A 27,457-nucleotide genomic window follows, 5' to 3' on the forward strand; every position below is an offset into this window, starting at 1 on the left:
GTTGGGAAAGAAAGAAAAGGTTGGGCACATATATGCTAATGTATAAGATAGCCTATAAATTCATATGCTATGGAATCAAATATTTCAATGATTGAGATACAAATAATTCTTTTTAAGAAAATGATATAAACTGCATACACAAAAATCCCATATTTTCTAATGTGGCTATTTTAAAATACTTCAGAATATGCACATTGGAATTCCAATTTGTGTGTATAGTAGTTAACGTATATGCACACATTTTTAATTTCTTGCCATTAATAATTTTGTGGTTCGTTTAATTTAAAATATTCTGGTTGGACACAGGGCTTATTGAGGCAAATATTATCTCAGTATGCTAATTGCAATGTAATTTTTCAGTTTTAAAAGGTCTATAAGAGTTCGTAGGAGGAGACACATTCCTTTAAACATATTGGATTCAGCCACATGTGCCTTGTCACTGTCGCCTTGTGAGTGAAAGCTGTTAAAGTATTTTCTTAGTGCAGTAAGACAGTGACAAATATAACAGGAAAGGAAAACTATGCCTAAGGAAAGTGTAATACTTTTGAGATAGATTTCTAATGTACCAACGTCCTTGTTGACAATATTGTCTCATGTTTGGTATTTTCACTTTCTAAGTTTCAGATTTAACAAAGACACATTGTTAATATTCTCAAATATGGAAACAAGTGATTTCTGTGAATTTCTTTTGGAAGTAAGCATGTTTGCATTCATTATATTTCTGTTTGCTCCTGGCAGAATTCACTTAAGCAATGTTGGGAAACTTTTGAAATAAGATGTGGAAAGTATAGAAAAACGTATTCAGGTATTTCAGAGACACATCGAGATGATGTAGTTTATAATTACCTCAAACTCTCCTGCTAATTCTCAAGGAATACAAATGACATATCTTGCTCTAATCTTTAGCACAAGAATATGTTTCCATGGTTTTGTTAAATACACACCAAATGAAGAAGCATACGTTTGATTTTCAGGTGCACAGTCCTCAACGTGGGTACATACAGGGTAACAAATTCTTTTGGTTGTGTCATTTGCACGTAATGCCAAACATGATATTATTTCCTTATAGTGTTGTTTTAAGTTACTTATAAAGGAGGGGAACTTGGTCTTTTACTAGCAAAAACTGCTTAACATTTACTATTTTTTAAAATGTTATTTTAAAAAATTACAATTGTATAAGCTGATGTACCATAACATTGCAAAGGTTTTAGTTTTAAATGGTAGTTTTTGCTTTTAATTTGAGAGTGGTTGAAGGGTAGAAAATAGCATCTTGTTAAAGAACTGGCTTTTCTATTGTGCATCTGAGTTCATTGTTTTCTTAATCTTTAAAGTTTTCTCTGTGAATAATTTGGTGGACTGAGTTTGTGCATCTGACCAATAATTAAAATACCTAAAAAGCATTCCAAAGCTTTTCCAAGTACATTTATGGTAAAAATAGTTAAAAAAATAGCAAAACTGAAAAAGAGTCAGAGTCTGGTTCTGTTTACCAAGAACTCTATCATACATTTGCACCCAATTACACTGTAAAAAACAAATTACTAATGCTCTGTTGTTGTTGAAGTAATCCCATGGGGTCATTGAAAAATTTTATGTAAAAATTTCATTTAAAATTATTCGCATCTTGCGAATGGCTTAGATTTTGAAATCATTAATTCAGAAATAGAAAAAGAGTCCTCACTTTATAGAAATGACTTACTTATATCATTTAAAATTAAAACTTTCCCTCCTTATATTTGGAGATAGGAGTTGAGACCCATATAACTTTGATGGGAAAATGATTTTTATTAAAAAAATCTTTCATGAATCCATTTTGTTTTCATTGTATTCATTTTTATCAAAATGTAAATACTTTAATCCCATTGAATTTTAAAGTCACATTCTAAACTAAAATATAAAAGTCTTACTGAATTTTGTTCAGTTATATCAAATTATTAAACACAATCACATACAGTTAAGCAGCTATTAAAAGTCTAACAAAAACAAGGGTGCTGGCTTGAATTGTTCAATGTTTGGCAATAACTAAAAATACATAGCTATAACACTTATTTAAAAACAAAGTTGTTTTCCATATTTCCACCTTCTTTCCTAGAGATATAAAGTTTAAGAAAAGTAGATTGTGACCGTAACACGATCTCTTATGTTATTTGTTTTAAATTTGCACAGAGGAAAACTTAATATTCTAAACGATTAAATTTAGTATTCCAAACCATTAAAGTCTTTTAATGCTCTTATTTAAAAATTTTCAAAATTACATATGTTGGTTAAATAGTATTTATATGTACAATCCTCCATAAATATGAGTGAATGTCCCACTGTAACTAATTATTTTCCCATTTTGTAACTATACTATAAGGAAATAGTTTCAAATCTCAAACTATTGGTTTTTATTATCTTTATAATTTCCTCCTTTTCCTTTCATAAAATTTACTGTGCAAAATTTGCTTTTGTATGATTTAATAGCATTGAATTACAAATCAAGGAATTTCAAAGTAGTTTTCATGTCTACTATTATGAGATATTATATAACATATAAACACATTGGCAGTAAAGCTTCCTCTTACATAGTTTACTGTGAAAAAACAAATCACCTGGAATTAATATGAAATAGAATCCCCTAATAAATATTTCATATTCATTAAAAGAATCTCATCTTTCTCATGACTTTGCATAGCTAACCAAAATACAAACCTTTTCCATATGCCATTTTAATACAATGGTCATCATTTGTATACCACACGCACACATGTACACATACACACCTATGGCAGAGACACTTTGTTCTGAATTGACCATTTGCATTTGCATGCCCCCAGAGACTTAATCTTGCTGCTGATGAATATCCTCATGCCTAAGAATTTTATAGATAACCCAGTAGAAAATATTAAAAATCAAAAAAGCTAACGGGAAGCAGGCTCGGGAGATGGTGTCAATCTTCTTGGCCCGGTCGATAAAGACTTTCCTCATTTCATCAGGGCTTTTTGGCATTACCTGGACAGGGTGGTTGGGGCCCTTTGGAGTCATGCCGTCCTTTGCTTGTAGACATGGTCCCATTCCATAGGCTGTGAAGCTGAATCGGCTTTCCCTTACCTCATCATCCTGTCAAAGAAAAATGTGACAAGGCCCTTTAATAACAGAATAGAGCATGTATAACAGGCATCTCAGAATCATTACCAATTTTATCATGGTTAACAGTTACATTAATATAAGGAAACGATAACCGAAGCATATAAAGATGAATTGGTTTTTATTCCCTATTGAAGTTTTATTTATCCTGCTGCATTGTATAGATGTGCCTATTAATAAATGTGAAATCCCAAAGGATATGTTTTAATGGGAAAACTAAATTCTGATATTTTCTACATATTGCTTGAATATCTACATTAAAAAAAAAGATAAAATCTATTGTGTTATATATGTTCATAAACTAGATTTTTTTTTGCATTATTTGTTTAAATGGATAAATGTATGATGTCGAAGGGGAATATACCAAGATCATTGACTGAATTTTTCTTTCTCATGGAGACAAACCTTTTAAAGCTTTTTCTTTCAATTCGAAGTCAATTCCTCAGAAAATACAGTCTAGTTCAATAATACTGCTTGGTTTATGTTATTCTCCCTTTATGCCACTTTTCTGTTTTACACTAACCTTTTTGGAATACTTAGAAGATGGTCATGTATTCCAGTTTATATACGACTACCTTTCAGGCACATTGGTTTGGTTGAAATTGTGAATTATATCTGGCAGAAGTTTATTTCATGTTAAGAACATAAACTTTTCATAAATTTATTACTATGTTCTTCTAAAAAGTATCATTTCTTTTAAATGTGGCAAACTGAAGAGAATTTTCCATGTTTGTAAATGAAGGGACTTAAAGAAAAATTTAAATAAAAAATTATTTAATAATATATGATAAATGAAATATACTTGAGAGAAATATAATATTTAATAATGCAAATTATTAATAATTTACTTTAATACATTTATTTACAGTGTAATGGTAGCTGGCTACCAATGAGTAAGGGTTTATTTGACTACTAAATTGAAGGTCTAAAAGATGAGAAGACATTTAATAAAGTTGTTATATCTCTCTTATGATAATGCTTTTTCATAATAATATAAAAGATCAAATAATTGGCTTGAACTCTTGAAAATTATCGGCTGGGCACAGTGGCTCATGCCTGTAACCCCAGCACTTTGGGAAGCTGAGGCAGGTGGATCACAAGGTCAGGAGATCGAGACCATCTTGGACAGTATGCTGAAACACCATCTCTACTAAAAATACAAAAATTAGCTGGGTGTGGTGGTGCATGCCTGTAGTCCCAGCTACTCGGGAGGCTGAGGCAGGAGAATCGCTTGATCCCTGGAGGTAGAGATTGTAGTGAGCCGAGATTGCACCACTGCACTCCAGCCTGAGCGATAGAGTGAGACTCCGTCTCCAAAAAAAAAAAAAAAAAAAAAGAAAAGAAAATTATGTTGGTTCTGTGAAAGTAGCTCCTCAATGAATAATATATTATAAAATACGAAAGTGAAAAAATAGAAGTTATTATGGATTCTAAAAATGAGAAGATGACCAAAGTTGATGCAGTAAGGTATAAAATAGTTATTTTGGGAATTATGAAAGTAACGTGATTCCACCTGCAAAACAAAAGTATATGATTATTGGAAAACATTTCAGCTGTAAGATGTATAAGCCATTGAATTTTGAGGACACAAGTTTGAAAGAAAAACTGACAGTCCAAACTACCTGAGAATACTGTTGTAAGCTTGCAAAAATTGAAAATCGATTTTCCACTATTCTTTAATAAGCATGTTCATTTAGACTACCATTTCTTTGGCGTCCATGAAAATTTTAATGCAAATTTATTATTTGCCTTAAAGTTTTCCATATCCTACAAATTAGAATTAAATTGTTCTTATGTAAGTGCTAAAATAGCATCCTTATAACTTAGAAAATCATGCTGTTGTTTGCATTTCTAAAGGCAAATGTAGGTTACCCAGGTAATTTGCACTATTTTGTGTAAAAATCACCTGAATGTTGAAGTATAAAATAGGCTTTTAAACTATAGCAGCCTGTGTGTTAAAAAACATCTATCTCAAAGTAAGACAAAATATAACTTCTCACTGAGAATTTCCAATGAGGTGTTGACATGTTAATTGAAGCCGTTGAGAAATTCATTAACAAAATGCTCAGATATCAGGATTCTAGCTGATGTGCTTAGTAAAGCAGAATTCATTGACTACCTTTCTAATGATCTGTTCTGAATAACTTATTTTAAAATCTTTAGAGACCTTAGCTGCTCATCTCAAAACAAACATAATCTATTTAAAATTAACATATTAGTGAGCAACCGAATGTTTCTCAATTGTATCTTTCCATATAGCTGGGTGTGAGTAACGAGTTAAAGAGTTAACACCTAGCCTGGGCTGTTACAATAGTGCTGAGAGTGACCACTGATTCCTAAAGCATCATTTCCTTGAAAACAATAGAGGTAAGCTACAGGGGGAATTGGAGTCAGCCTTATTTACTGTGAGGGGCTGCACCTGCACTGGGGGAGCTGTGTATTGGCTTGAAGACCTTTGGCCCATGTGACTAGATGGTATGCAAGTGTGGTTTGGAGCAAAGGCTGTGATTCTCTGTGTGAAGGTGATCATATACACCCTGACTTTTGTCCACGGCAGCTGTACCTATGTGTCCTGTGTGATGAGGGGCAAAAGAAGCTCTTGAGAACCTGCTGAGTCTCCTGTGCGAGGCAGATGCTGGTGGCCTGATGGGTTTCCTGCCTCACATCCTCCTAGGAGGCTGAGTGAACATAACAGTTAGATTAAAGCCTATGGGTGTTCTGAGAGTCTGTATGACAATTGGAACCCCAAATCTCAGCAGTGGTGGACAGAAGCTGACCAGGCTTTCAGATCCTTTGAGACTCAATATGGCCAAAGGAGTTCTGAGGAGAATCTGATGCTGATCCAACCTGGTTTTGAGGTAGCCAAAGTGCTACAGAAAATAACATGCTGAATCTTACTATTGGAACATGGATCACACAGGTTTATCCCCTGTTGAATTGGCAGATGGATGATCGGTGAGATAAAACTGAGGGGAAAGTGGCTCAAGAGACAGTTAATTCCTTGTTTCCTATTAATTAATAATTTTGGGGGCTGGGGGCAGAGGCTTACGTCCATAGTCGCAGAACTTTGGGAGGCTAAGGCAGGTGGATTGCTTGAGCGCAGGAGTTGGGGACCAGCCTGGCCAACATGCTGAAACCCCATCTCTACCAAAATTATGAAAAATTAGCCAGGTGTGGTGGTGGGCGCCTGTGGGCCCAGCTACTCTGGAGGCTGAGGTGGGAGGATTGCTTGAACTGGGAAGCAGAGGCTGCAGTAAGCTAAGATTGCACCACTGCACTCCAACCTGGGTGACAGAGTGAGAGATCCTGTCTTAAGAAAAAAAAAAAAAAACTCGTGGGACAAACTACTCAAGGGAAAGAGACACAGCCAGTAAAGCAGGCCGCTTCATGACCTGAGCTCAAGATGAAAACAAAAGCCCAGTTGGTACTTGGAAGGACACTGCACTTAATTTTAATTTTCCCTTCTGCAACTCCAGGCAAGTGACACTGCAACCCAGTGACTACAGTGCAGCCCTTTTCCATAAAAACATAATGTGAGCCACAAATAAAAGTCATGTGTGTGGTTTTAATTTTTACATTAACTACATTTAACAAGTTAAAGGAAACAGGTCAAAATAACTTCAGTTTGAAAAAAAATTAACTCAGTATGTTCACAATACCTTTCAACACTTATTGAAGTAAAAATTGAGATAGTTTTCATTCTTTATTTCATATGAAGTCCTTGAAACCTGGCGTGTGTTTTGCATTCACAGCACGTCTCAATTCAGACTCTAAATTTCTAGTGCTAAATAACCACATGAGGCTGGTAGCTACCAAATTGGACAAAGCATAAAGAAGCTGGGTCACTTTGCTAAGAAGTGGTAGCAGTTCTCTAGGAAATCCATGCTTTCCTACATCTTTAGTTTAATTGACTAAGGAGCTAATAACAGATTTTTGGATGCAGTAGTGTGAAAAGTAATGTTTGGTGTGAATGCTAACCCCCAATCTGCTGCAGTGTTATCATTCAGGAATTACTGGCAGGTGTAATGTCAATGACTCTTTTGGAGTAGGTGAAGCCTGGGATGGTATAAATCTATGTTGAGGGCTGAGTGTGGCAGCTCACGCCTGTAATCTCAGCACTTTGGGAGGCCAAGGCAGACAGATCACCTGAGGTCAGGAATTCGAGACCAGCCTGGCCAAGATGGCAAAACCCTATCTCTACTAAAAATACAAAAAAAAATTAGCCAGGTTTGGTGATGCATGCCTATAATCCCAGCTACCAGAGAGGCTGAGACAGGAGAATCACTTGAACCCAGGATGTAGAGGTTGCAGTGAGCCAAGATCACACCATTGCACTCCAGCCTGGGTGACAAGAGCAAAAACTCCATCTCAAAATCAATCAGTCAATCAATCAATCAATCTCTGCTGAGAAAGACTGACTGATACTCTCACTGCTGTGAAATGTAACATCTCTACAGAAGAGTAGATATGTTAAGTATAGCAGCAAATCTGGGATGGCCATATGATGATCAGAAAGGAGCCTACCCAAACCATATCCCCCTACGAAAACTTGGGTAAGCACTGGATTAGGAGAGTCCTTAGGCATGTGGCCCTTATTCTGGGAAGGCAGGAGGGTATTTAGATTCATGGGTACATCAACTCTTGCAGCTGCTATACTGGGTTTTACCGATGAGAAGAAAATCTAGGCTGTTTAGAAGAAAGATCATGGCCAGAGGTACATCTATAAGCTCTCTTTAGGTGGCTGTTAAGACACAAAAAGAATACAGCAAAAATTGACAGGATTTCTGTGAACTATTTCCTGGCACATTATCGCCTGCTGGGAGCACGGAAATCTGTTCCATTTTTGGCAGCGGACTCCCCTAAGGAACCCTGTTCGATCTGTTCCTTTCAGCTCAGAAGTTAAATCCCATGGTGCCAATGGGGAATGGAAACAAAAGGCACTGACATAGGTTGCTAAATTTACTCCATCAGTTAAGGCAGCTGAAAGAAACAGACTGACTCGAAGGCCAGGATTCCTTGCCCAATTCTTAATGGGGCTCTATGGCTGTGCTATGGGTAAAGATGAATTGTCATGGGGTAGTGAACACAGCTTCTTGCAATTACCTGATGCCAAAGCAAAATATGTGGTAATATGCTGGGGAACAGGAAAGGAATATAAAGAGTCAAAGAGAAGCTGCTTGAGCAGGGAAGGAGGCAAAGGATCAGCTATAGTAGCAGTTATCACGGTCACACTAAAAACTGTAGGTAGGAAAAAAGAGAGTAAGATATACTCAGTAGGTGGCACTGCCTTTAACCAAATGTATGATTGGAAAGGATGTGATACATAAATGAAGGATCTTGGCATCTCTGGCTTGAGCCTAGTCCTGGGCAAGTCATTCCTTAGCCCAGTTTTAATTGGATGTAATAAAATGGGAGCCCTTAGAATTGCCTAAGTCTTCCTTTGTAGGAAGATTACAGGAACTCTTAGCTCTGATTAAGGGAATGGCACAGGGGTGGTAGTTTTGATTAATTCTCTCTAGAATAGCCTGTCTGGCCTATGATAAAGCTAGATGGATCCTACAGGCTGACTGCTGACTATTTAGGTTCAGTAAAGAAGTTTCCCATCAGCCTCCACCATGCTGGCTGGATGTGGTGAAAACTATTTAAGAGTTTTGGACGCAAAACTCTATCCGAGAGTTCAGGACAGAGATGGCTGGTTGGATTTGATAGACTTGACTAATGCTTTGTTTTTAGTCTCACTGGTAAAAAAAAAAAAGTCAAACACAGCATGTCTTCATGTGAGGTGGACACAATTATAATCTTAGTGTCCATCCCTAAGGGAGCCTAAATTCTCCAGTATGTTGTCACAACTGGATAAGAAACAATTGGTCCAGATCATTGTCAAAAGTAAGTTGTTTAATAAATGATAGTTTCCCTGATCAAGCAGAAAGTCAGGGAGAGTTTGGAAACTAGTGGCACCTGTGACTAGGTACGGGTGGCTAATTAATCCAGATAAGGTGCAAGGTCCAGCCCCATGACTCCACTTACAAGGCATAACCTTGTCTGAGGACATTAGCTACAAGTCACAAACATTAAGGACAAACTGCTATTTCTTCTGCATTCTACTATTAAAAAAAAAGAAAGAAAAAGCTTGTGGCACTGTTAAAATTTGGCAGGTACATTTTGGATTTCTGTTGGCCCCACTGTATGAAGTAACCAGACTGAATTTCAAAGGGAAACTAAAGCAGACTGTGAGAGATCTAAAGCACACAGTAGCCAAGCTGGTCCCTCTGAGGTCTTAAAATTCACTGATTGTGCAAGTATCTGCTGCTAAAACACACATAGACTGGAGTTTCTGGAAAAAGCTCAACAGTGGCACTCTAAGGTGGCTGCTAGGATTCTAGACTAGAAAATCCTCTGACACTGTCAGCAGGTATAATCTACATGGATGACAGCTACTGGCATTCTCTTGAGTTCTGGTTAGAAAAAGCCCCCAAGACCAAAGGAATCTGAAGGGCATCAGTCTATATTTAGGCCTGAGATACCTGCCCTGTCATGGGTGATGTCAAAAAGGCATTCCAGTCTAAGTGCCCTGACAAAATTAAAATAGTGTATTCAAGACCAACTCAAGGGGAGTGACTCTGCTGAAGTGTATCATGTCCATGTAAAAAAACCCTATGTGACAATGGGCCAACGATGGACCCTGCAGCTGAGTACCCAGAATGGTCTGAACCTCATGACTCTCTTCCAATGGAGACAAAACAGACCATCTAGTTTACCAATGGAAAGTCCCATATGTGGTGAGAGCTTGTCCTGAGTATCAACAAGAGAAAACTTGTATGAAAATTGCTTTTGGCTTGAATCTTCCATGGACAAGCACTAACACATAGCTGTAGATGAAATACCTAGGGTTCTTGCCCTTGGCTTCTGGAGGATTCAGTGGCTTTTGCCTGAAATTGACAGATATTCCATCTTGGGTTTTGTTTACATTGTAACAAAAGCCATAGCTGAATATACTACTAAGGGCTTGGAACAAGGCATTTTTATATCAGCTTGGGCTTCTCAAATAGATCTCACTGAAAAAAGGAATACATTTTAGCCCAAAATGCACAACATGGCCCAAGGGCACAGCATAGGAAGAGTATATCATATCCCATCTGCCCAGAGAGCAAAGGCTTAAACAGATATTGGAATGGCCAGTTAAAACATTTAATTATTAGAGATGAGATGACAAGGACATGGAAAGTCTGCATAGCCTTAATTTAGCTGCTTAACTCTATGATTCTTGGTTTCTTATTCCAGGAAAATATTTATTATACTACCTATCAGTTCTTTTAGGGTGAGAGAAAATATATAAACCACCAGACAAAGCACTCAAATTGCTGCTATTATATTATTCATATTTTGAGTGTAATATTACATTATTCTAGAAATTGCACAAAGCACAATAGGAAAGAATACTAATAACAACTTGAATCATTTTACTATTAGATGTTTTAAACTCAGAGTAACCAAACTAGCACTAAAATACTATGTAAAATAGGCCTACCCAGTCACCTGTTCTCCAGGTGGCCTTGCATTGTGCACTATTGCACTAAAAGGTTAACCAACAGCATAAAAGTAAAAAGATCATTCACCCCTCAAGTCCTCACTGTCTTATTGTTACAATACATGGGTTTTGCCATGTGACTGCTAGAATTCTTTGCAAATCTAATTTATGGAACCAAAGAGTCTTTGTGTTTTAAATGTGTTCCATGAAAGAGTGCCGATCATTTTGAATGTGCCCATGAGATGAGGCATGTGGAGTCATATCAGAGCCCTTTCAGAAACAGGATCTCAACTCTGTGGGAAGGAAAGGAACAGACTCCTGTACAGGGTCCTGTCTGCTCTCGCAGTAAGACAGGGGATGAGAGAGACCATGAGCCCCTGGACCTTAAAAATATCAAGGGATTTTTTTTAATGACCTAAACAATAATTTTAAGCATGGATGAAGCTTTTCTATCAGCTTATTATTATTATTAGATTACTAAATTAGAAGAAGCACTGAAATATTTTATTACTAATTTCTCTGCTTTGCATTACCCAGTCATAATTATCCTGTGTTTATGTATGCTTACATGTACAGCGATATTCCTTATTATAACCAGCACTCAAATTTTTTGTGAGATAATTTTCTGGAAATAGCTTCAGCTTACATTCTCATGGATTACATGTCAAAAAAGCAAGGAATAAAAAATAAGTCTAGAACTTTTGACTCAGAGACATTATGTGTTAGCCAATATTTAGTGGTTATAAAACTAAGGCCCTTGACAACATAAAATATAGGAAGTGGGCAAAATCGCTGATTAAAAAGTTAAAGAAGTAGTTTAGTTTACCCACAAGTAAACCTTCTTACTATGTTTCAAGGAAGTTAAGTAGTTTAGTTTACCCACAAGTAAACCTTCTTACTATGTTTCAAGGAAGTTAGAATGGCAGGCAATGAAGAATGGAGACAACCATTTAGCTACTGCACAATTCTTTTTACAGGAATATCATTGTTCTATAAATTTAAAACTGACATAAAAAAATTTCAGTCATTATGCTTCTATATCATACTGTGAGACTTTGTATGTCTCTTTTCATTTTATTTCAATTATTATACCAAGCACTGATTCATATAAAATGCAAGTTATAACTAGAAATATTAGAGACAGACAGAAAATAGAAGGGTGCATACAGTCATTGAATAAAATTGCTTCATCTCTGTCACCAAACATGATACTGTATATTAACACGTGTGAGGCAAGGACTAATTTTGTGTCTTCTTCTCGGTCCTCAAAATTGACCAGAAAAAAGAAAACTTATGTGGATGTGAGAGTGATGAAGGCATGAATATTGCCATTGAGTGTCAACAAAACATTAAGCATCTAGAACAGCATGAAGTATTGATTATGTGAATTGCTGTAAGATATAACAGCATTACACACATAATTTGCATCTTAATGTTTCTCCCTTAGTAGGTACCTTTGGGGCAATCTTTATACAATTAAAATATTAAATAGATTATTCCAAATGTCTTTTTGCTAAATACTTTTTTGTAACTTTATTACCAAATGGGAATGTGAAAAAGGAAGGAAAATTAAATTGTTATTAATGTCTATGTATATGGTTTCAAAATGTGTAGATTATTTTAAATTGCTAATAAACAGCAATAACTTATTTTGTTGGGAAAAATCATTGTCCTTCGAGAATATTAAGAACAGATGAAAAATGTGAATGAATTAAAATTGTTTTTCTAAAATGTCTGTCTGAAATAAAATATTCAGTTTCATATAGCTACATTATATTTATAAATGGAAGGTCTAAAATAATGCAATTATAGATGAGGTTTAAAAAATACTTTGTTGTTGTAAGTCAATTGTTAATATAAAATTATTTGAAATTTCACTCCAAGAGAACGCTGCATTTATTATAGATGACATCTGAATTAGCTATTAATTAGCCAAGTATACACTTGGCATATTAAACTTAGATTCAGAAATAGTTTGGAGATTGATAAATGGTAAAATGTAAATTTAAAAAGGTGAATGTTTTAGATGAAATATTATAGAGGACAGATAAGAAATCAACGGAATGATTTATTTAAATATCTATATATCTATATCTAGCATAATATGTTAGATTCACTTACTGCCAACTTATAATTATGGAGTGACATAGGGTATTACAATAGACATCATAAGTTAAAAAGCAGCATTTCTATTTTAATTAACATTGAGATGGAAGTCACCAAAATGCATGTAAATTTGAACAGATTATATTATTTTATTAAATATTATTTTCCTGAACAGATTTTCAGAGAATATAGCTATAAGAAATAGCTGCATTTAACATAAACTAAATATCTAAATATTTGTTTACAGGGAATAATTAAAGTCTTACAATTTTTGTCTTATTTGAGAGGATGCGATTTCAACTCCTGATAGTAGAGTCATTCAAACAGAATTTTGTTTGAATCTAAGTTATTGGGAAATAACTTTTCTTCGGGTATGCATGAAAGACATTTGTAGGAAACACTTTATCTATTTAAAGAACACCTTAGCTCTAGAATAGCATAAGCTGACCTGGAATGGAAAGATTATTGAATAATTAGTGTATATGGATGCCATATGGCTTTCAACCGTGAATCCTTCTCACTTTCATCAGAATAGTATATATGTACGTTTGTGTTTATCCTTAGACTATAGACTTGACAAATGCACAGGGCAGAAAAATCAATTATTTATTATCCTTAGAAGCCATCTTGAATTATTTTTAAAGTAGGACAGCATATAAAAACATAAGCAAATAAAATAAAGTTTGTGTACAGATGGTGAAAATGCAGTCAATGATATCTTTTTCAAAAGATAACGTAGCAAAACATAAACTTGGTCAGGATTTCTTAAATCTAGAACTAATGATACATTCCTATTTCATTTGCATATATAAATAATAATTAATAAATAATCATCAGTAGGGAAACAGGCACTAGAATACTGTGTGCATATGTTTTCTTGCAGCAAACCATTGCACTATTCCATTGCATTGTGGAGGAAGCTACATGAAATGCATTAAAGCAATCCCATTTCATCCATATCTCCCAACAAATAACATGTTCGGAAATACCTTGGCATATCTTTTCAAGCCTCCAGGACTAAAGTAATGATATCATACATGGGAATAGCGACTCTAACCAAAATACTTCCATATCATGCATACAGACACACACACGCACACACACACAGCACTGGAGATAGCATCCATGACATGGTGCAGTGCGTAATCAGCACACAGCAGGCTGGGACAGTGTGGGGTGGGGAAATTTGGATACAAGAGCAAACTTGTGTTCTTTCACAATAGACGCAGGATTCTCTGGTACCTTCACAGAGGAAAAAGTAATTTTAAAAAAGCGGTATACAATGCCTAAGCCAATGCTGAGCCTAGTTAAAACTTTCCTAGGAATAATAATTGCATTAATGTAAGGTCCCCTGTTGTGACAAACTTTCTACAGTGAGACTATTTTATTTACTTTGCCTGTTCTGCCAAATTAGAGTACTGAAGAAAATTCATGTAAACCAGTACTCATGACAATAAAGGGCATAGTACCAACATTGAGACTCATTTTGATTCTGTTTATTTCAAAATTTAGATTACTCAGACTGTTTCTAAGCAAAATACATAGTTTTAAATGACAAATTTGATCAGCCCAGAGCATTGTTAGTTTAGGGAAATAGTTTTCAAAAAGTCAAAGAATCAACCACCCCCAAATTTGCCCACCCAATGTTTGAAATATTTTAAAAACAAATGGGATGTATAAACTTTCTGATGAATATATCTGTGTTATATTATGTTTCTTCTATAAAAATAAGAATTTGACTTTCCATAAGATAAGCCTGTTTTTGCATTATAAACAGTAATATTTAATTAAATAGATACCTTAAAGTAATATTTAATTAAATAGATACCTTTCACTCTATAGTTTCTATAAACATTAACTGTTTAGCTACTGGAGATATAATTATGTTGGTCTCCCAAAGAAAGATTAGAGAGTCTGCTGTATAGTATAATACCTACTTGTATCTATAAATATATATTGCAAACACTATATCTAATTATGTAATTTCCATGCAATGAAAAATTTACAGTTAAGATAATCAGGTAAAAGCAAGTGGATCATGTGAAATTATCTTTCAGGGATGAAAAACAAAGGGAGAAGTGGGATGCTGGGAAATAAGATGTAAATTTTCGTAGCAAATGACAATTGCTGAGAGATTACATATTATAAGAGAACTTAGCAAGTACTTTAAAATAATACCAGGTCTAGAAAATCTGTTATGAAGTTGAGATTACTGCAAGAATTATTTAACATTATGTCTCTTGCAGAGATGCTTACCTGCAGTGTACAATAGAATCATCTGGGGAGCTACTTTTAAATATAGTTTACCCCAGAAGTTAAGTTTAGTAGACAGAACTGTTTGTGTGTGACTTCTCAGGCTAAATTCTTGGCTTCAATAGATTTCTATTTAATTATTGCATACTATATTATGAACCCCCAAGTTAAACCACGTACGGACCCAAACTATCTATTTTAGATTGCTTTCCTAATATTTAGTCATTATACTTGGACATGTGTCTTTGTGACCTCTTTTTATTTGATAATTTCAAAGGATGCTGCTATCAAAACTAAACTGTTCACTTGCTATAAGTAATCTCAACATATTTTAACATTTAGAATGGATTCTAAAGATACACAGAAGGCACAAAGCATTTTGTTGCCTTATTTTGAGGTCTCTTGTGCAGCTGCTTTTAGAATTTGTTTGTATAAATAAATTTTCCATTTATTTTCAACTAATTTTGTACAAGTATCTGAGTGTTTCTTCTATGGTGATTATTACAAGATATATGTGATATTTCTCTTTAACATATATTTTAAAATCATTTTGACCAATCAAATAGCTCTGTTAATAAAATGAAGGGTAATATTTAAATATCCTTTTATTGATGAGATAAGACAAGAATAAAGTTTTTAGAAAAACAAAATACCCTTCTTAGCTGAAGGGGGATGATGTTTGCTCAACTTTCAATACAAAAGGGGCTGTGTTTCCCCACCAAACACTGCCTTGGTAGTGCAGAATATGCTGTCTGCTTTTTACTGATGACCACATTCCTCTATTTAGAGTTAAGAAAGTCAATTACCATATCTGAGAAACGGTAAAACTTCTCCAATGCAAAAGCTTCTGTCTGTGGGAAGGTAAAGTGGACCAACAGGAATTGAGAAACCAGAGAATCAATTCATATATGATTAAATATAATTACACAATTGGTTGTAATTATATATACCATTTGAACAGACATACGTAGCAATTAATAGATTTTCACATATGCAAAGTATCTACCCCAACATATAAACTGAACTTAAAAAAAACTTTTTTCTTCATTAAATCATAATTATGTTTAGTTACATTTGCTCCCTGAATATATCAAGCAGTTATCAGAAAATAATAAGGTATGATTGTTTTTGCATTTCTGCATTTTCCCAGAGTACCAATCACTGGAGAAAATGAATGTTTCCCTCTTTCTATGAGCTAAAGAGGAAGGAGCATCAAATATTTTAATTTCACTTTTACATGTGGTAAAACTGAGTAAAGAGGCACTCTGGTAAAAATAATTTTTTAAAAGAAGGACCCAGAATTGAGCATCTAAATTTGTCGTCTAATACTTTTTCTACTGGATATTGTGATTATTGGATGTGTGGTGAATGTAGGATATGTCTGAGCTTTCACAGTTTACCCATTTGGACACCGGATGCACAATACTTATCTTTTCTAGAATTTACAGGACATGCTTGATACATTCTAAATTGTATAAGGAGAAGGAAAAATGTAAAGAAATGGAAAATCAAAATGACAAAAAGCAAATCAAAATGATAGGGAACATGCATATTGCTTTACTTCTAATTAATGATACTAGAAGGGAAAGTGGTCTTTATCAGTTACTAATAACAAAGAAAGACCAGAGCGTCATCCCTGTGATACAGCATTTGTACTGTCATTGTTGTTCAACCGGTGCCAGTTATCATGAAAGAAAAGATGAGAAAGTAGGAGGTGGAGAGGGAGAGAGAAGAGGAGGAAAAAGAGATAAAGGCAGAATGAGGAGAAATGAGAAATGTAACAGATCAGTAGACCACGGTGAGGTGAGGGAAGATAAAGTTAATCTACCCATCACGATATGTTTCAGTGTACAAAACATATGCTTCTGTTTTCATAAAAATTTAATTAAATGCAAGTCTTAGCATGTTTTTTGTTCATGTATTACTAAATCTCCCGATGCTGAATGCTGATGTTCTTTCCACGCTGCTGTTAATTGTGTGTTTATTGGAGCAGTGATGCTTTTGGGAAGGCCAATTAGAAATGATAAGTGAAGTTACTGCTTTAGAATATGTTTAATACTAAGTAGACTCAAGCGCTGAGAGGTCAAAGCTTAGTGCTTTTTAAAGAAGTCCAATAAATACATAAATTGTAGTATGATTTATAAACTATAAAGAAACCTTAAAAAATTGAAACCTTTAAATACTTAAAAATGCACACTATGTGAACTAGACTATTATCATTAAGGTTTATCTTTTGACTTAAATATGCCAGGATATTGGATCCTTGCCACAATTACACAAAACTTTGACATTATTGTCCATTGCTTTAAAAGACCATTTGCTTTTAAAATATCTGTTGGCACCTTCACATTAGAAGTAAATGCATGGATCTGCGGTTGATAGAGGCTCTCTCTTATAGAAAAAGAAAGGGGATTGGTCAAAACCACGTGCATGTCAAGGAAGATGCCATTACAGTTCTGCATAGAGGAAAAACTTCATTTAGGGCGTCCAAATCCAATTAGGGGTTTACTTCTGCAACTTTCTATGGTCTCTTCATGATGTTCTAAGTTTCCTCCTGGTTTCGTCATTTATCAGATAGTAGCCAGGCAACAATAGCACTTTATTGTGTTTCCCACAGGGTTTCAAAAGAAATGTCTTTAGCTCATGAAAATACGCATCAAGAAGAGACCACAGAGATCTGCATGTATTTATCATCATGGTATTAGTAAATAAGTAATATTTGATGGAAATAATGAAATGAATTAGCTCTGACAAAGGAACTTTAATAATTACATTTGGTGACTTACATCAAGTGAAACCATTAGAAATGCTCTAACATTGCAAGTAAGAAATGACATAATTCATTAATTAAAATTTAAAGAGTGTCGTTCCAGGAAGCACATTAAAAATAACTTGATATAGGTCCCATGTCATCAGATATGGTCTTTAAAGTAGAGCTAGGTGTCATCATTTTCTCCCTAAAGCTATTTTTGACACTTTTAGTTTGGATTGGAAAAAAACGAAAGGAATATTATATCATTTCATCCCCAGTCCCAATTGCCTCTCTTTTCATCTCTATTAAATACAACAAATTCACTTTCCAGTGAAAACTGGATTCTGCCAAACCCAATACATGTAATCACTTACCTTATTCTTTCTCTTTCGTCGAAATCTCAGAAGTTCTTTGTGTTGTCTTGATACAAAATTTACAGCTGCATACTCCAGAAGTGCTGAAAACACAAAAAGGAGGCATACTGCCATCCAAATATCAATAGCTTTGACATATGAAACCTAGCCAAGAGAGAAAGAGAGAGCAAGGAAATTCACTTATATTGTTACTTCCTTTGAGAACAAAACTGAGTTTTTTTAATTCTGAATTATGTAATTTATATATAAGTTTTTAAAAATAAAGAAAAAGACAATTTTTTCTTGAAGTTTTCATAGTTATTTTTGTAAATTTTATGTGTTAGTTATGAGTATTTTGTTAATTTTTTTCAAATTTTGGCAATAGCCCAAACACGATGAAAGAAAACATAAGATGAAATATAATTTTACCTTCCGAACAGTATGGTGCTTGAAAAGTATGAACATTGAAATATAGATAATGCTGTTGGCTTTTTAGTTCCATATTTTCATAAATTTTTTTAAAAATTTAAAATTGTATTTATTAATTCTGTTAAAGATATTTTTCTTTCATTGCATTTATAAATAATATATGGTTATTTGCTATCTATTTTGAAATATTTTTGACTTTTATAAAGACATGTTATAAGAATAGTGCAAAGAGGTCAGGCTCAGGGGCTCACGCCTGTAATCCTAGAACTTTGGTATGCCAAGGCGGGCGGATCACCTGAGGTCAAGAGTTTGAGACCAGCCTAGCCAACACTGTGAAACTCCATCTGTTTTAAAAATACAAAAATTAGCTGGGTGTGGGGGCGGGCGCCTATAATCCCAGCTACTTGGGAGGCTGAGGCAGGAGAATCGCTTGAACCCAGGGGGCAGACGTTGCGGTGAGCCAAGATCACGCCACTTCACTCCAGCCAGAGCGAGAGTAGAATTCCATCTCAAAAAAAAAAAAAAATAGTAATAACGACTATCAGCTTCTCCAGTTGTTAATATTTAACTACATTTATTGTTGTGTGTGTGTGTGTATATATATATTATTGTATATTATTGTGTGTATATATATACACACATATATATATACACATATATATATTCCCTCAAATTATCTGAGTGTAATTTCTAGACATAACACCATACACTCAACAAAATCAAAAATTTAACATTTATAACATTGATAAAATCCTACCACCTAATCCTTAAATCCCTCCCATTTCACCAATTGTCTCAAGAATGCCCTTTTTAATTTAAAAAACAAACTTTTTTTGTTATTTGTTTTCCAGCCCAGGATTTAATCCAGGATCATGTGCTGCATTTTGTTGTCATATCTCTTTAGTTTTCAGTGTGGGACTTTATCTCTCTCCTTGCTTTTTTGTGGCATTGTTACTTTTGATGAGTACAGGCCAGTTATTTTCTAAAGGTTGCCTGATGTTTCCTCATTTACATTCAGATGATGGATTTTTAGTAGGAATTCCTAACCAGTGATTCCCTGTTCTCCACAGTGCATCATATCAGGAGGGACACGATGTTGATCAATTGATGAAGGTAATGTTTGCTAGGTTGCTCTATTATAAAATTGCTAATCTTCCCATGCATGGAATATTTTGAAGCTATACAAGTATTCTGTTACTCTTGAAATCTTCACACACTAAATTTAACATTCGTTGATGATTTTTGCCTGAAGCAATTATTACAATGATGGTTACTCAGTGGTGATTTTCTAATTTCCTTATTCATCTACATTTATCAATTAGCATTCTACTGAAAGAAAAATTCCTGTCTTCTACATTTATCTGTTTATTCATTTGTTTATTTATATGTTTATAAACTTATGGATAACTATTTCCTTCCAAGTGATGTAATACATTAACATCATTATTTATTTTGATGCTCACATTATTCCGGATTGGGCCATTAGAAGCCCCTAGATGTTAGCACATATATCCGTTTGACAAGTCGCCCTCATTATTTGAGCATTTCCTCACTTTCTGGCAGAAGATACTCCAGATTCATCTTGTACTTTTCCTGTTCTTGTCTTTGAGTCAGCCCTTTCTCTCAGGAACTCTTCTGTAGTGAAGAGTGGTTTTTAGAAACCAAGATCTGGGCACTGGGCATACTCACATCTCCCTAAGTGGTATCGTTTCTAGGCTCTCATAGTGGACAGAGCTAGCAATCACACACACACACACATATTCACACACACACATAAAATGTAGCACCTGTGTAAATTTCTGTATCATCTCTATCTATCCATCTATCCATCAAACATGAGCTTACATTATATCTCTAAATCTAACTCAACACCACAGGGTTCCCTTTAGCCTATATCCTTTCTATATATGCAAAATTTTTCTCTAAAAGTGGAAAACTTGACTCCCATTATCCTCAACATGTACTTGATCATTCACTGTGTATGTGACTAATATCTCAATTCTGCCAACCATATTTTCAGCCTCAGCACCTTAATATAATGGTAGAACCAGATACTGTGATCATTCACCTCATTTTTGTTTCTTATGAAGGTTCTTTTTGTGTGCAGATAGTGGTTGCATTTGGCCTTCCTGTTGGGAGGATTATGGCTGGAGGCTTCTATTTGGCCACTATTGGCCCCATTTGGCTCCTTGCTCCTAGTCCCATCTCCCAATGGCCCCATTGGCCTTGGTCCTAACTAACTATTTATCCTGCTCCATAGGATCTGGCAATCTGGCAGCATCCTTGACTCTGGTTCCACCAGACCCAGCCAGCCTCCTTGATTCTGACACCTGCTCAAACATGGCCCTACAGGTCTCGCTGTGTCTTGTCACCTCAAAGGTAGAGAAGGGAAGAGAAGGATAAGAAAAAGAGTGGAAAAAACAGACAACTTTTAAAAATGAGCACAAAGGGAAGAGACAGGAAGAGAAGAGTAAAAAGAAAAGCTAGGTCCGTATTTTCTAGAAATAGATTTATACAGACCTAAGTCCCTTAGAAAAAGTAATTCAGTAACCTTTAAGCAACTGTTTTCATACTCCTCTCAGTTTAATGGGCCGTGATTTGAGGTTGTAGCTGAACTCATATCTTTGTATATGCCCATTGCTCAAGGTGGAAAATTTGCTTGAGTATTAGTTTCTGCTCTTATTGTATACATGTGCATATATTCCAGAGTTAAGGAAGCATATCTTGCAAGCATTGTCAGCAAAAACATACCTTTTGTGGAGTGAGCATGAGATAATTCATTTTGTTTCATACTTTATATAGCCAATTAGATGTGTAAAATGTCATTTGCCAAGTATTAGAAATAAAAATGAGAGATACTTATATTTATGAAAGGTAAGATGTTTTTCCATCTTTCATTGGAAATGGACAATTAGGTACAAGTCTGTTTCCTTGCTATAAAAATAAATATCCTTACTTCCAAGAAGATATGGATCTGGGAGAACAGAATGCCAGGCTGGGTTCAAGCTAATTTGCCCTACTTCTTTGGACCCATTGCATAATTATCTTAAGGATCAACACCCTACATTTTGAGAACTTGCCTGTCTTTGTGCTGTTTATATCTTCTGTATTCTTTCCTCTTTCATCTTCAATATTTAGTGCAGCTATTTTTATGAAACGTTAGCCTGTGGGAATTTTGAACAGATTTAGATAGTAGTTTTAAAGGATAAGTGGCTCAACATTTGGGGGAAAGTTAGGGTGGCAGGAGGGGTAAATAAAGTAAGGAAAAAACTCTTTCCCATCTTTCCCAGCAGGTTCTTCAGGTCGCAGGCTAAACTTTGCCCAAATCTGGTTCAGAATCTGTGCTGACTTGCTGTGTTACCCTAACACATTGCATTGGAATTGTTATTCCTTGTTTTTTTTTCTTTTTTTTTTTCCTGTTTGTAATGTGAACTCTTTGAGGGCAGATGACATCTCTGTTTTGGTCACCATCACATCAGTGTTTGTCACGTGTACATATTTGCTGAGTGAATGGACAGATAAATGAAGGCATTAAATGGTAAAATACAGGCGTCGGGGGAGAAACTGAATCATAGATGACATATGGAGATTCACTTTCTGGAGCAACACTTTCTTAATACCTTCAATTGGGTTGATTTTCTTTTTGAAAGTTTATTTTTTGACACTCGGAAGGGTGTCAACTTACATATGAAGCATTTCAACAGGGAAGCACACTGCATCTCCTCCTGCATTTTAAGTGTGACTTCTACTGATCAGAATCATCTCCACTGGGCAAAGAGCAGTGCATCTCACTTTATTCCAGTGCTGTGTCAAATGTCCATCTGTTTGCAAGTATAGATTTAAATCTCATAAATTCTGTAATTTGGCCAGAAATTTCTGGCTGCTTCCAAATATATACAGTCCTGGAACAAGTAATATGGCTTTCAAAGATGCTGTCTCAAGTTACATTATTCCTGAACGAATATGACTCATAAAGTATGTGTGCATTCTTGAGCATCCTGAATCCATAATGACATGAACTACAGAAATTACATCAGAAATATAATTTCCAAACTAATTCAATGAGTGTTTTCAGTGACAACAAATATATAGAAACATCATTTGTGCCTGCCAGGGTTCTGCTAATTGTTAACAGCTTAAGAGCATTGAGCCTAAAGGCCTACTTTCCTCATCATCTCTTTGACCCCCTTCACCAATTTCAAGTCTGTTTCTCCTCCTCCATTCTAGCTTCCCCGCCAAGCACAGCAAACACAGGACGTGGGAAGTTTGGAACTTTGGGGCTAGTAACTTTAAAATAAAGACAGCAGTTCTTACTTCAGTGCATTCACAACACACTCATGACACACAGCGCACTCCCCATGGATTCAGAGTCATTACCTTCTTTCCTCCCCCTCCTGCATGCTGCATTTTTGGGCAGTATCATTCCAATCTTGACCACCTTCCCAAAAGACCCATTGTCCACTGGAATCCTAGTTCTATATTCTGGAAGAATCTCTCCTTGGTATAACTTTCTGAGTACAAGTGTCTATGGAAATAAAACCTAAAGGTTTACTAATGAGGTGCACTGGTCAGGGGACCTTTGTTCCGGAAACCACTCCCGAGCCATCCTGTAGAAGAATGCTTCCTTCTCAGGGAGTGCCCTTTCCATGTCTTCTGTGACCTGCGTTCTCAGGGTTTCCATCCCTCCACTCCACCCCGTCGGCTTTGTGGATTCTCTTTCTTTTCCTGAGCTGCTTGGGGAGATGGCCTGGGCCCTCTTCTATTCTCATTGGAACACGACTCACTAATCCATCGTATCTATCCCTATGGATTCAGTTCCTCTTCTGGGCTCATGATCCCCAAATCTCTATTTCCTGACTAGAGCCCCCTTTATCCAGGTTCTTCCTTCACGGCACTCTGACTGTCTCCCACACCTCAAACTTAATTTGAATAAAAAGGAGTCAAGAATCTCTACCAGACTACCCCCTCCCCCACCAAAAAAAACCAACAATAACAGCAAATATGCACAGTTCCCCTCTCTTCTCATTAAGAGACTCCACTCTGCAGTTGCTCACCCCCAAATCTAGGAGGCTTCTCACTCTCTCTTTTCAAAGATTCAGCCCTGTTAATTATGTTTTCTTTCCATTTCTCAAGTTTATCAATTTCTGTCCTTCCCGATACTGCCATCACACTGATTCCCGATACTGCCATCACACATCCACAGTGTGTCCTAGTCCCTCAGCTCTACCCTTGACACAACAGTTAATGATTTTTAAACGCAAATCTGATTGCATTGCTTTAGGCTTACAATTCTTCATTTGCTTTCTGTTAATTTAATGTTCAAAATCTGTTTTATGGGGTGTAAAGCCCTTCATAATTAGCCCTTCATAATAATTCATATTAGCCCTTCACATAAAGCCTAGCTTTCATTTTTGTTTTTTATTCAACAATTACTGAATGCCAATGTTGAACCCACGTTCTGTTGTTAGATGTTATAGGTATAGAGATGAGAAAGACAGACAAGCTCTATTATTAATGGAGCTTATACTCAAGTTAGAAAAACATACAATAAAAGCAAACACATACATAAGATAAGTTAAAAGAAGTGTTGTAAAGAAAATATGGGAGGGTAACGATATGAAGGACTGGGAGAAAGGGGCTATGTGATAGCAGTGGCCAGAGAAGACCTCCCTGTGGAAGGAATAATTACCACCTTATGCCAGTTTCTTACTTGCTTATTAGGTACTAGCTGTATTTCCCTTCTTTTAGTTTTTGAAACCTGAAAGCAATTGACAAGCTCCACTCTGCCTCAGCTGCTTTGTATTTACTTTTTTTTTTTCTATTACTTTTGACTGGAACCCTCCTTCTTTGGGTAACTACTAGTCATCCTGTAGGTCTCAGCTTGTAAGCTACTTCTTCAGGGAAACTATCCTCAAATGCCCAGGCCAGAATAATGCATCTCAGCATCCCACTTCCACTTTTTTCATAGGTCACTCATTACAACTATAATTATATTTATTTTTGTGGTAGATCCTGTGAGATGTCTGCTGGCTAGCACCACTTGAATGCCCCACCGTTAACAGGATAGAGTTAATTACTCTATCCCGCAATTTTTAAGTGCTTTCCACTTTCCAAAAACTGGTTAGAAGGATGCAACAATTAGTATGTCCATGAAGATTTGAAGATGAGATGTCTATACTAATATGTTAACAAAATATGTATTGATACCAAATACCAAATAACTCTATTGTATCATTGATTTTGTCTCACTGTACTGACATTATCCACTTATGTATCTTCTGCTTTTAGGCTATTACATTCCATGAGCTAAGACAAAGGCCAGACCTTATGCACTTTTGTATCTCTAGGATGCAGCACGGGGTTCTTTATGGTAAAGGCTCTCAGTTAGGTTGACTCCTGAGTATTGACTTGTAATCACTGGCCATTCATTATTAGAGAAATAATTATATTAACTAATATGCCAGGAAATGTTCTTAATACAGTAGTGTCCATATGGTAACACTTAATCCCCACAACAATAGAGGGAATCATCCTTATTTTAAAGATGAGGAAACAGTTGCAGTGAAATAACTTGCTTAAGGCCACATGGCTACCAAGTTGCAAAACTAGGATTTGAATATAACTCATATGGTTCCAGAGCTCATGAACTTAACTACTATTCTATATCACCTAGTTATTAGGTTGCTTCCATTTAAGATACCACTGCAAATCAACAACTGTAAACAATGTAAATTGGAATTCCTCTCTGTATCTTAAAATTCCAGGCTCTATAAATTTCATCTGATATTTAAGAGTAATGTCAGCGCACAAAATACATACTGTAAGATCCTCCATATTTGCTAGCTTTGATCCTAAAATCTGACAGTCAACTTCCTAGTAGACAACGTATGAAAAGAAATGGTCATTATATTTACTAGATGAAAACAAACTAGTTGCTCAGGTGAAGCAAAACTATTAAGATAAGAGAAATATTTTATCCTTTGAAATACCATGTATGTCCCCCAGCAGTATTAAATATACTAAAGTTGTTTATGAGCCAAGAGACAGGAGACTGTTGTTTACTTGCCATGTAACAATCCAGGAAGAGATCAGCTTGATAAATGATCAATTGAGTACACAAGCTAGGTTATTGCAAGGCCTAGTCTTTTTCATTCTAAAAAAAGTTTTATAATTTAGGAAAAGGAATACAAGCACCATATGTTCTGTAGATTTCTTATACTTTTTTTCCCCAAGAAATTATGCAGTTTTTTCTTTTTTGTAAAATTATCATTAGAAATAGAGAAAGCCTGCCTCTTGCATCTCAAATAAGAATATATATATATAATTGGATTTTATTGCTGTCAGTCATCTTGGTTATTAAACACAGAATCAAGTCACTTTGACCCTGAGAAGCAGTCATGTTCAGGGAGTTGCCTAACCATGAGATTTCTCTGTATCTACCCCTCCAATGACTTGAGGGGTTTGGCATAGGGAGGATTCAAGCTAGAATACAATGCAAGTAGCAAACAACCACAAAATTTCACTGGCTTGAAGAAACAAAGGTTTATTTTGCTCTCATACTGCATGTCTACTTTGAGTCGAATGCTGACCCTGGAATGGTGTCGTCATTGCTATCCTCACTTGTAACACAGCAGCGGAGGAAAATCAAGTCGCTGGTGGTTCTCACATTTGGTCATAAATGTTCCAGACTGGTAGTGGCACAGGTTGCTTCTGCTCAAAGTTCATTAGCCAGAACTACTCACAGTCAACCCTGATCACAAGAGCACTGGGAGATGTAATCCTACCACATTGCCTAGAGGGGAAAGTGGCCTTCGTGGCACAGAGCATTATGATAACTCCAGAGAAAGTCAGGTGGGGGCGATTTCTATTTGTCCTTCTGAAGCAAGAATCCTCATAAGCACAGAATTGAGGAACATGTGGATTATGATCTGATCACTGCGATATCTTGAATAGCACATAAAGGCAGCTTTGTTAAAGAGAAAAACTCACTGCTTTATAGAAAGAAGCTGTCAATTAATTAGGGTATGACAAAGAATAAGAAATGTCCCCTGATTTTCAGCCAAAAATTTCCTAAAACAATAGTGTCAGGTCCAAATTCAGTAATATGAACTGTAAGGAGACACAAAAAAGTAGATGCCTGGTAGTGCTTTGAAGCACTAACTTAACCTAAGACAGATAATCAATTCTCTAGATGCAGAGAGTAAAGACAGGCAGTCTGCAAGCCACATTTATGTATGAGAATAAGTTTGTTTGGACTGCACAATATCTTAAAAAAGAAAAAGAATATGCTTCTAAGCATGGAATGCTCATCATCAGTTAACCATACTGCTCATCCCTCTTCCCTTCATTAATTACACCAGACCACTTTGTTCATTTATTTGTGCATCTGACCCCTGAAGTCATTTGACTTTGTGCTCTTTGATCCTGATATGGTTTGGATCTGTGCCCCCACCCAAAACTCATGTTGAATTGTAATACCTAGTGTTGGAGGTGGGGCCTGGTGGGAGGTAATTCCATCATGGGGGTGATTTCTAATGGTTTAGCACCATCCCTCTAGTGCTGTCTTGTGACAGAGTTCTCATGAGACCTGGTTGTTTAAAAGTGTGTGGCACCTTCCCTTTCAATCTTCTTACCCCTGCTCCAGCCATGTAAGAAATGCTTACTTCCCCTTCACCTTCCACTATGATTGTAAGTTTCCTGAGGCCCCCCAGAAGCAGAAGCCTGGATAGCCCATAGAATCATGAGCCAATTAATCCTCTTTTCTTTATAAATTACCCAGTCTCAGGTAGTTCTTTATAGCAATGTGAAAAATGGCCTAAAACAAGTCCAGAGAAATAGATGGCTTGCATATATATCTCAGGTAATCCTTCATAAATAAGTTTACTTTTGCACGAACTTTTGATAGGATTATTG

At 35.8% G+C, this 27,457-nt stretch overlaps 1 protein-coding gene across 2 annotated transcripts in view; it reads right to left on the bottom strand.

Annotated features, from left to right (window-relative positions):
* Nucleotides 1-2,416: 2,416 nt before the first annotated feature.
* Nucleotides 2,417-27,457, bottom strand: part of GLRA3 (glycine receptor alpha 3) — a 182,270-nt gene continuing 157,229 nt past the window's right edge. The window contains exons 8-10 of one of the 2 annotated variants that reach the window (XM_054485489.2): nt 18,137-18,280; nt 15,817-15,861; nt 2,639-3,096 (exon numbers count right to left, since the gene is read on the bottom strand). In XM_054485489.2, coding sequence (XP_054341464.1) covers nt 2,818-3,096; nt 15,817-15,861; nt 18,137-18,280 — 468 coding nt within the window. In that variant the 3' untranslated portion in view covers nt 2,639-2,817. Of the gene's footprint in view, nt 3,097-15,816; nt 15,862-18,136; nt 18,281-27,457 lie in introns of both variants that reach the window. The other variant, XM_054485490.1, reaches the window with a different exon arrangement.

This window comes from Pongo pygmaeus, chromosome 3 (genome assembly GCF_028885625.2).
Source record: "Pongo pygmaeus isolate AG05252 chromosome 3, NHGRI_mPonPyg2-v2.0_pri, whole genome shotgun sequence".
Lineage (NCBI taxonomy): Eukaryota > Metazoa > Chordata > Mammalia > Primates > Hominidae > Pongo > Pongo pygmaeus.